This window comes from Rhea americana, unplaced genomic scaffold (assembly GCF_003343005.1).
Source record: "Rhea americana isolate MKP2758 unplaced genomic scaffold, rheAme1 scaffold_54, whole genome shotgun sequence".
Lineage (NCBI taxonomy): Eukaryota > Metazoa > Chordata > Aves > Rheiformes > Rheidae > Rhea > Rhea americana.
Genome location: NW_028186690.1, coordinates 1,047,309 through 1,059,008, shown reverse-complemented (window position 1 = coordinate 1,059,008; position 11,700 = coordinate 1,047,309). Strand labels below are relative to the sequence as shown.

General features: G+C 35.1%; 1 protein-coding gene across 1 annotated transcript in view; it reads right to left on the bottom strand.

Moving 5' to 3' along the window:
• Nucleotides 1-11,295, bottom strand: part of GXYLT1 (glucoside xylosyltransferase 1) — a 20,986-nt gene extending 9,691 nt beyond the window's left edge. The window contains exons 1-4 of the mRNA XM_085318511.1: nt 11,207-11,295; nt 4,865-5,039; nt 3,848-3,973; nt 2,693-2,944 (exon numbers count right to left, since the gene is read on the bottom strand). Of these exons, the coding sequence (XP_085174637.1) occupies nt 2,693-2,944; nt 3,848-3,973; nt 4,865-5,039; nt 11,207-11,259 (606 nt within the window). The 5' untranslated portion in view covers nt 11,260-11,295. The remainder of the gene's footprint in view (nt 1-2,692; nt 2,945-3,847; nt 3,974-4,864; nt 5,040-11,206) is intronic.
• Between the last annotated feature and the right edge of the window lie 405 nt (nt 11,296-11,700).

Below are 11,700 nucleotides of genomic sequence, written 5' to 3'. Positions count from 1 at the left end.
TTTTTTTTTGTACCTAAAAAGTAAATGTCTGAGCTAACTACAGGAAACTGAAGTCTCACATGCAGTCTGTAAGTGTGACATTCCTAAACTGCCAAAACTTAGCCAAGGTCTAAAGAGGAGTTAGTAAGCCAGTCATAGGAGAAAGTGTGCATCCCTGCAAATTCAAAACTTGAAGAAACAGCAAGCATCACATTTGCTAGGAGTACAGAAAGACCTGGAAATGAATGCCCATAGCTATATGCTTATCATTTGCTTCACAAGGGCCTGAAAGAATCCAGGATGAGGTTTTAAATTAAGAAATATATCCAAAAAAGGACATTTTATAATGCTTCACTTGAACCAGAAGATCAATATATGTCAAAGCACCACCCACCCAAACATGTGTTTCTTGCTTGAGATAATTAGCATAAGAGTCCAAGTAAGATGTACATGATGATGAAATCAGAAAAAAAAAGGTACAAGAAGGGAAGGAAAATGATGAAGTTAATGCAAAAAACCAAATTTCTCAGGAACCAAGATAAAACTGCACACTAAAAAGAACTGGTATACAGAACATTCTGTCTTGTCTTTCTTACTTATGCATCAAGCAAGGAGGGAAATATTTCTTTATGTGCATCACTAGTCTGAAATGTTTTAGGAATAGCCAGTCCATATAGAAGCATTTCCACCACAGCACTGGGTAGTCACCTCCAATCTCAGTTCCTGTCTGTTAATGGTATGAATGGTCAGCCCGCAATTATTCAAGTACACTTGTCCAGTATAGTCTATACCGGACAATTTGAGAATGAGCATTAAGATTAATGCTTCCAAGACAATTCAGGATGTTTTTGGTTTCAATTCTCTGTGCCAGTTATGGCACACAATCTTCCTCAACAGAGAAGGAAGTTCAACGGCTCACATGTCCAATTTCTTTGGCTATCATAGACATACTGAAATTTGCCAACAGGACCCCAAGAAAGGTATATAAATCTGTGCCTTGTTTTAATTGTAAGCCAGCCTGGTTAAACAACTGAGGTATTATAAATCATAGATATTCATCTCCATAATAAAGAGCAATTATAAAAAAGTTCTTCTGCCATAAGGCTGGTTTTGGTTCATCAACCTCACAGATTTCACTGCATAATAAATATAAAGCCTGGAAACAACAGGAACATGCAGCTGATATCCTCAGGACCTGGAAAACATTCCAGCCCTCTGTTAGCTGGGGAAGAGTTGCAATATTCCATTTTGAACTTCTAAATATTCATGAATAGTTTCATCTACCTAAATTTGTGTATAGAGAATTAAATTTTAGGAAACCACCACAGTCTTAGGAGTTAAAGAGAAAGGCATTTTTGTTATCCTCCAGAGAACTTGAGTTACTTTGAAAGATATTTTTAGTATATTACATAATTTGTGTACTCCTGAAAATTTTAACTACAGCTTTAAGACAAATGCATAAAGTTTCCATTAAATTGATTAACTTAAGTAGTAATGAGAGGCCCAGTCAGAACTCAGAGCATGAATAAAAGACCATCCTTATCTCAGACATTACCATACTGAAAATATTTCAATATACAGAAGCGCACTGTCAGAAGTGTAAGACGCATTCAGTTTTCAATCCTGTATTTTTTCACTTGTAAGCATAGTGCTTTTCAATCTTTTCATTTCTCTAGATACTACAATGTGGAAAACAAGCAAATAATAAGTGGACAATACAAGGTTCTACTGATGATATATACACAAAAATTTTCTTCTGAGAGAAATTAAATTTTGTAACTATTATAGCTTTACAATTCAACTACACAGGAGAAAATCCATTCTCCATTTTCTTTGAATGTTTTGTTCTTCCATAACAAAAATATATTGGAAAAATATTAAAATGAGTGCCAAATATTTTCTAAACTTGAAGAAAGGTAACATTTACTGAAAGCTTATGCTGTCCTTCTTATAGGTGCCCCTGCCAATAGTTTTTGGCTACATAATAACTCTTTCGTGATGAAATCTCTTTCAGTGCTTATTTTTTAATGTGTAAAATACAGAGAAGTAATTTTTCTCTATCATAATGATGTAATATTGCTTTTGTACTTATCTTTCAAGTATATAGGAAAAACTTCACACCAGTGAAGCAATGACTATTTCTGTTGCTGCACACTTTGCTTAAGAAGTAATTTCATAACAAAGTTATTTCTCTCCATAGAAACTATGATGATGAAATAAATCAAAAGATAAATAAGTTGATAAGCACCTGGTTACATTTTAAAAGATGAAAAATTAGAAATAGTATCATTACAATAACTTACTAAATGTTTTAGCACCACCTTCTGGTCATGTAACTATATACACAGATTTTGAGAGCCTAGTTTACAGTATTTATAAATTATTTTCTGAGATCTCTAATGTAAAGTGAGAACAGTAAAATATCTGCTGATAAATGTAATTTACAGCAATAAACTGTATCAAATCACATGATTTTCCAGAACTCAGAAAAGCAACAATCAAATAGACTTAAGAGGCAGGTATTTCATGTTTATAGTGAATATTTAAAAAAAACACAAAAGCTACCAGTCTAAATAGAGTTTAATTTTAGAGCTTTATTCCAATTACATAAGAAAGAGATATTTTGAAAATTATTGTTCTACATAAATTTGAAACATGTCTAGAATTAAAAGAGATAAAAACACTCAAAATTCAATGAAAGTAACACACATACCTTAAAATATTTTCTTCTGATACGTGTCATATTCATTAACATGACTCCAGAATTTATTCCAGTGACTCCATAAAATGGATGTCTAGCAAAGCGATTATACCATCCAATACGAGGTTCTTCATGTTCTGGCGCCATGGCAGCAATTTGACTGGAGTTGAACTTTCTCAGAAAAGACCAAATGTCATCAACAGGTCTCAAAAATAAGATGTCAGTATCAACATACAATAGTGAATCCACATTTTTGAGGATTAACTGTGAGAAAAAGAAGTTTAAAACCAAACTTTTAAACAGATTTATTGAGCTGCTTTTTATAATACAGGAGTTATTTGTGGGGAAAATTAACTGCAATTCAACTCCATTCCATAATAAATTTTGATATATTTTTGTCGTGTGCAAGTAAATTTACTTTAGACTGACACCTCGCAATCAAAAATTTGTTATCATTCCCTCTTCTCTCATTTTGGACAATTTTTGTAGAGTTAAATAGTTTTTATGTAGGACAGTAACACAAAGGCACTCAGTCCATATTTTATATCCTGGCGCTGCTTGGGAGCAGGTTGTGGGCCAGGTGAAACACTACATTTAAAGGAGCTACTACCTCACTGGTTCCTGCTGTTCCCTCACTCCTCCATGCCTCCATTCAAACGATGGGAGAAGTGTAAAGGAGGCACAAAAGACAGTATTTGGGAGATGGCTGCCACTGCTACAATTCACCCAGCCTGAAATACAATTTCTGAGGAGTCTTACATTAGCAAAGAAAAGGCTTCATGTAGTCATTCTGGCTACAACAGCTTACTATTTTTTTTCCTTTTCTATAATATTTCCTAGACTTATGCAAGCAGCAAGCTTTCGAAATAAATGCAGAGATGGGGTCTGATAAACTTTGTTACATCTGAGAAGATGGCACGAACCTGTGAGTCAGATACCACCCACTGAGGATATTGTGCAATGGATAAGTGTGAAAAGGAGTTTTATTACACAGTGTATTACTGTCACAGAAGAATAATGTTAAATTCAGAGTGTTTTTGGAGATGTCACAGAAGTGGCTTTTAGGAGTAACAGTTTTTCATTAAAAACAAAGAAGTTAGAATAACAAAGAGAGCTTGATAACTCCTAAACAGATTTATGTATTGTCCTATTAGAGATTAAACTTACTGGCAAGAATAGTCTTTGTGAAGCACACGGCTTAAACAGTTTCTTCCATTCTGCTGCAGTCTCAGTTGGAAATGTTATTGGATATAAAGTGTAATTAACTTTTCCTTCATAGGGGAAGTCATCAAGCTAAGTGAAAAGAAGAGATCACAAAAAATTATTTGAGTTCAATTCTACAATAAAAAAATAAACCATTTCCCACTTAAATTGATAACTGAACATAACTGAAACTCTTCTCTCCCAAAATAAAAATGCTTCCCAAACTACGAAAAACTGTCAAATATTCAAAATACTTAAACAGAAAGAGGCATCTGCAGGCCACTACAATGAAAACAAATCAAAGATATACAAAAGTAAGAACAAATTAAAAATAAAATACATTAATATTTGCAAAAGTAAATGCATCAGATAAAACATTTACTTTTTCCTCTTAACCAGTTTCCATCAATTAAATCTTTCTCAAACTAAAATAACCTTACCCAACTTTGACATAATTACTCAAAGTATGCCATTTCAAGCACAATAATAGTAAAACACTTCACAGATATGTATCAGTATATTTCTAATAATGCCACTGGTCACTCTGGTCATAATGTTACATTCATTAACCGAAAGTTGCTAAAATAAGACATAACCACATCTACGTCTTCAGGGACTGATATTTCATTTTGTTTAGACAATATAAGGCTGACTCATACTGTAAGGACATGGATATAAAAGGATGGATTTTTGTTTTCTCTCAAAAAATAGTTTTAAATAAGCTCTCAAGACGATTATTGTTTTCTGTTCTGAACATCAGGTTTGTGTTTAACAGATTCAAGGTGACAAATCAGGAAGTTCAGGGAAATAATGGTTAAAAGCCCATTCCAGTGTTACAAAAGACCTTCATATTAACTTACTTTTAGACCTCTGCATTTTTGCCACTATATCCAACAACTCTCACACATGTTAGCAGAAACATTGTTATATATTACTCCAAATGTACTACAAATCAATTAACTACATGATTTGGGTACTTACTATGTCTTTGAAACTCTTATGCAACTGGTCCTCAGCAAAAATATGAAACTGTAGCGGTTTGATGCTGAAAATAATGGCTGATCTCAACATAGTAACAGTCTCTTCCAGTCTTTCACCACAGGCAACCACTGCTAGATGCATTTTCTCAGAGGAATGTGTTTTCACATAATCATATCTAATACAAAAATATTTTTTCAATTGGCATTTTTCCTAGCACAGGTTTAAACAAAAGCTCTATTTACTGAAGCACACAATCTAACAAAATATCCTTTATCTTAATTAAATCAGCAAAAAAAAACCCTCAAACAGAACATATAAAACTGCAGTGTTACACCTCATTTGTAGGTTTAAGCTTAAACTGAACTACACTTATTTCCACTCCATACACCACCCCAGTCCATGAGGCAGACAAAAGGGATGGAAGATCTGTACAGAAACTAGATACAACAAATACAAATGTTTATTTCATTAGAAAACTTGTTCTTCATTAATAGCAAGGAATTCCATCAAAATAGTACATTAAAAGAAAGATCATGGAAAATTTCATCATCAAAATGTGAAAGGGGGATAGCACATTAAATCTGTGCATGAAATACTTAAGTCCATTTTCTCCCCTTTTTTCTGGACTATCCCTTACTCAATTCAGAGATGGGAAAACTTATGATAAATATAGCAGTAGTAGTATAGTAGATAAGTAAGATTTCATGTCCAACAAGCAAGAAAAGCTTTCAAAGGTATTAAATAGACATCAAAGTCCACAAAGTCAACTTTTAAAACTGTTGAATATTCTCAACTTGAGCTATTTGCACATGACTAACAGGTAGGGGTCTATTAGCATCTGAAAGCTTGAAACTACAGCCTTACAAGTTACACAGATATAAAATTCTCTGAAGTCAGAAAAGACTTTCCCTAAACTAGTAACAGTAGAGAAAAACTGGGCAACATATTACCCATTCTTAGAAACTTGCCAAAAAGAGATGCACTTCGAAACAAAAACTAACAGATGTGATTCCTAGCACATCATCTCTACTCAATTTATTATTATTATTAAAATATTCTTAAAGATGAAGTTGGGCACATATTTTCTTTTAAATTGACAAAAGATACTATGCGAATATACATTTTTTGTTAAAGGCAGAAAAAATTAGCATATAATTTTGAACTCCACATAGTTAAATATAAGCAAAGATATCTCAGTGAAACTGCTGAGGTTCGAAGCCATAAACGGTAGCTGCATTTAAAAAACATTCTGAGTTTTGAAATAGATCAACTGCCCTAGAATTAACAAAATCCACAGATTTAAGATTGACCTAAGACTGACTGTATGCTTTAGTTAAAGGTTTGAGGCATTAACAACAGCTACATGGAAGAATGACTTCTCAGGTAGGATTCAGATTAAGCCATCTAAATGAAGGTGCTGACATGAGAGATTTTGTCCAAGCTCTCATTATAGCCTATGGAGATCCAGTAAATAGGCAATGGAGCCTAAACAGCAATTCATCTTACTTTAAAGTAAACACCTAGGGCTCAATTCAAATGATTTACATGGACATAGTGCTTTTTAATATGCCCTAGAATATTCCACCTGACCTCCAGATGCCAGTCCCAAAGGATGAGGGTGTCTCCAATATCATGTTATAGCTAATAGTCCTCTGCACAAGTTTAGGATACCCTCCCTAATGCTTCTCAAATGCGCACTTCTTATTCTCTCCGCTCCCTGATAAACTTGGCTAGAAGAGTCAAAGATGTTGGCTTCACACTTTCCCTGAATATTGCTGCATTTCAACCTGTGCTACAAAAGGAATCCATTCTTTGGATTATCTTTTTCTAGTTATGCACCAACTGTATAAACACAAACTTAGGAGCAGGTGGAAATGTAATCTTGACTTGCTCATATGTGTGAACTGTTCTTTCTTGAAATCTTCTCTTGAAATCACTTACATTTCAGAAACTTTATGGCTGGTCACCTGGACCATTCTCTATGCTTTCAATTATAATGGCAATTTAAGATCTGCTTGGCACAGCCACCTATATGCACACATTTACATTCAGATGATTTAATCCACAGACTGAATGCTATTAGAAATGCTACAGCAAAATCTGAAAAATTAGTTCAAGTAAACAGAAAAAAATATAAAACAGAACTGTAACTGAGCCATGCCATTCAGACCTTTATACATAAATGAAGCTAATTTAAGCTACCATGAAGTAAGCAGCTGATATAAAGTAGTAAAGCAAGCTGAATGTGAACAGGGTAGCTGAGACCCACAAATGATCACACTGTTGCATCCTGAACAAGCTGCAAGCGGTAGATTAGCCTCATCACTAATCCACTGAGAAGGGAATTACAATAATTAAGTCCTGAGGTCATAAAAGCCTACAGTGATATTGCAAGTTCCTGTGAAAAATAAGGGCAGAACCTACATAAAATGCATAGCTGAAAGCCAAATTCCTGAACCATATGTAACCCATGGCTTTCCATGAATAAGTTAGGATAAAAAAGTATGTCAAAACAGGTCTAAAACATAGCATTAAAATTCAAAGACTGCATTTAATTATTTCTTCATCCAGTGGTATCTGCAAATAAAAGATTTCTAGTCAAAGTACCAAAAACAATCTGATCATATTATAATATCTTTATGGTCACTTAGTCACTTTGTGCACCTGCAGTCTCTGTTCTTTGAGTCCATGGACTCTGAGAGTTCAAATCTTTTATTCTGTATTTAAATTTAAAAAAAATTTTTTTGAAAGGTTAAAGGAACTTTATAAAAAACTAATAAGCCCATCTTGATTTCCATTTTGAGAACATCAGGAAGCAGCTAGACACAGATCCTTAAGTCCACAATGCAAAGCTTTATCCTTGGAGCAGATGGAGCACGACTCCTTGGAAAGAAAAGGCAATAGTTCTCTATGGGAACCATCTACTAAGAAAGGGATAAGACATTTGAGGTCTCAGAGACATATGGCAGTAGGGAGACTCTAGAATTGTGGGTTTCATTCCAGGCTGTGTGAAGAAACATGCTTTAGTGATTTTTAAGCTGCATCTGACTTTGCTGCACACAGACCATCAGCAATCACAACCTTTTTTATAATCAGGCCTCAGTACTGCTCCTCCTTCTTCACATACTCCCCTCCACTTCCACCTGTAAATCACTGCCCCACCTCTATCCAGGGCCACTACTTACAACTCTTGGGCTAATTTTCCACCACCTTACTTGTCATTTCATCACTTTTTCCTCCTCCTGCCACTAGCAGCAATGTGAAAAGATTGTTATCTTGACTGCTCTGTCTCACCTTTCAAATTAACACGATTTGCTGGTGTGGCATGTTATCTACGCTATGACTGTCTCATTCCCCTCTTCTAACTGTGCAGGACTTTGGGCCCTCCCTGTTTTCCCTTCAAAATTATTTGTCCTCAGCTGCTTCCTTCTCCACTTCTCCCTCCTGACTTTAGTCTTCTGTAACCCTTTCTTCTCCCTTCTTCTCTCCATTGCTCTCCACTGCAGTTAGCCATGCAATTACCTCACTAGAAGACAATACAAGAAAAATCTTGCTCATTCAGACAGCCACTTCATAACACCTTAGGTTGGGTAACATCTAATGAAAAAAGATTATTCAAGGTGATACAGATTTGTTAGTTATTCAGTAATCATAGAATCAGTAAGGTTGGAAGGGACCTCTGGAGATCATCTAGTACGACCTCCCTGCTCAGACAGGGTCACCTAGAGCATGTTAGACAGGGTTGCATCCAGGCGGGCCTTGAACATCTCCAGAGAAGGAGACTCCACAACCTCTCTGGGCAACCTGTGCCAGTGCTCTGTCACTTTCACAGGGAAGAAATTCCCCCTCACGGTCAGGAGGCACTTCCTGTGCTTCAGTTTCTGCAAATTGCCTCTTGTCCTGTCACACGGGACAACTGAAAAGAGTTTGTCCCCGTCCCCTTGACACCCTCCCTTCAGGTACTAGTACACACTGATAAGATCCCCCCTCCGTCTTCTCTTCCCCAGGCTGAAGAGGCCCAGCTCTCGCAGCCGTTCCTCATAGGGCAGGTGCTCCAGCCCCCTGATCATCTTCGTAGCCCTAATGGAGCTGACTATGAGTAAAATAAAACTATTTTAGCAAAATTCTAACCTGTTGAATCTGATCAACTTTTCACAAGGATATAGGAAACATCACATTTCTGGAATCAGAGCAATTCCCTTGTTGAATTTCAAATCTAGGTTCTGACACTTTTTTTTTTTTTTTTTTTTTTTTTTTTTTTTTTAAGTGACACTTCAAATCGTTTTTTTTTTTATTTTGGTAGATAATTTTAGAAAAAAATTTCCAGAGACAACATGAAAAAATTCAAAATACAGATTTTTACATGCACATTTCTAATTACTAGCAGCCTGATGTGTTGGTGTAGAAGAACTTAGTGGAGAAGCTGGAAAGAGCACCAACAGAATGAGATACAAACTATGCATTTTAGTAAGGCTTTCTGAAGAACTATTAAGAAAACCTTGAGATTCCTTACTTTAAAAGAAAAAAAAAGTCTCTGATAATTAAAATGGAAGAGTAAAAGTAAAAAAAAAGTACCTCCAGCCCAATGCTGAGCAGGAAGTCATGACATGATTTGGAAAGTTGGGTGTTTAAAGACAAATAAGAAAACTTTATTTAAGGATTCCAATCTGAAATCAGAGGTACGAACAGTAAAAATAACAGGGAAAAAAAATCACTCAAGAAAGATGAAGATACTCCCACCAGTTTAGAAAATATATTAAAAAACATTCCACTTTGACACTATAAGAGCAAAAATACATATTTTAAAACATGGTGCAAGCCTGACCCTGAAGTATTCATGTGTTGAAGCGTAGGTATATATTCTGTACTAATTGATTCTGTTGTGCAGTAACAACCTCTGACAGGGGAATATAGCTGGATTCGCTCAATGAATCTGCTACAAGATTTTTCTCAGCCTGTCTGTCAAACCTTACCGTATGTTTAAAGAGGTATAGCATGATAAGACTTTATACTAAATGATCATTTTTAGGTTAATTAAAATTACGAAGTCATAATTTGCTAGTAAGCTACAGAGTTATGTTTTGACTGGCTGACCTTTCTGGAACCTTCACTGGATCTCATCCTAACATCCTGGAAAAAATATATATACATATATATATATATGTCTTAAGTTAAAATACCCACCAGCTTCATCAGAATCTTAGCTCTGTCCCCTGGACTCTCAGAAGAGCACTGCACTCAGGGTCTATTGCATATGTTTCAGACAGAGCTCCTCTATTCTTTGTGTAAGTAATGCACAAAGAGCACAAATCAGCAACACCCAGACAGACATAACTAATCCTATATAGAACTCCATCTGATTTGTGATCCTTAACCCTGTCCCAGTCCCAGCCTGCTTTACTGAGGTCACAGTAAAACAATTTCTTCTGCTGTATGTATACACTGCCTTCTTCAGGGCTCCAAGACTTCCAGAACAGCAGACATCTTTCAGGATCTACTGTGACCTGCGTATTGTTCATTTGTTACTTTGCTTTCCATAGAAATAGTCAAGTTTCAGACAAAGAGGAAGAGATAACAATATCAAAGGCCGGCTTAATCAAATTACAAATATAAGAAAAATTGAAAAATTAACTTGCAACATTTGTTATATACTGAAAAGAACTGTGCTGGTTATGGAACACATCTAGTTTAAAGCTTCTTGCTGTTCTGACCAGCTGCTTTCATAATCTGACAACCTAATGCATCTGAAAAATTGCATCAAAACATTTAAATTTTGCATGCAACTTTTAAATTTTGATGCAACTTTTAGGATGCTTTATGTATCTTACTTAACATACTGTAGCTTAAAGTACTTTCAAAAATAATTGTTTCAGCACTTTTGGATGGAATATTCTCCTGAATTCCTTTAAAATAAAGGAACTTCAGTTAAAAAAAAAAAAAAAAAAAGCTACTAGGCATACCTTCCGTTTTTTATCATAAGCTACATCACAGGTGTTACCATGCAACAAGTTTTATTTATCAAAAATGGTAATTCATCAACAACTTTTCAATATATTATGGTGACTTTTTACCAAGATTAAGAAATCTCCATTTAAGGAAATAATATAATAGAGAAAATGTACTCTTTGTAACAGCACTTTGAGACTAGCATGTTCAAAAGCATAGTTAATAGGATAGAAGGAGAAAGCCCAGATGAGGATAAATGTATTATAAGTACAAAATAATGCATGTGAAGTAATCAAATTATTTTGCTTTGTCGGCTTGCTAAAATAGCCAAAAATACTTACTAGCTGCACCTGTCTGCAATTGAATAATGAAGTGCTATTTAATGTCAGAGCCTACCTAAAAGCAGCTTCCCAAAAGCAGTTCATTCCACAAACATCAGAGGGCAGCATCCAATAGGAATTCCAGAAAGATACAGACAAATTCTTACACCTAACAGGATAAGACAGAAATAACCTATGTAAATGTTACTGATTTTATGGCAAAGTTAAATGGATTATTTTCTAGCTCAAATGTAACTAGAATGGTTAATTACCTGGCAAAAGACTGCCTACATAATAGCGCTTGGACATCAACTATTCATTAAGACAGTGATAAACTAGTTGAAAATATGCACAAAAGAAGAGGTATTAGTTGCCAATTAGGAGGAATTATCTTAAGGAAGGAATGGTCCCCATCCTAATTTTAATCTTTCCTCTCCATCCCTTACATTTTCAAAAAGAAAAACAAAGTGGCTGGGATTTTTACGAGGGTCATCCTATGCTCTCCATTTAACACAAGCCCACAGGTAATGAAATGAAAGTCAATGTTTTTTTTTTGTTGCAAAGAACTCT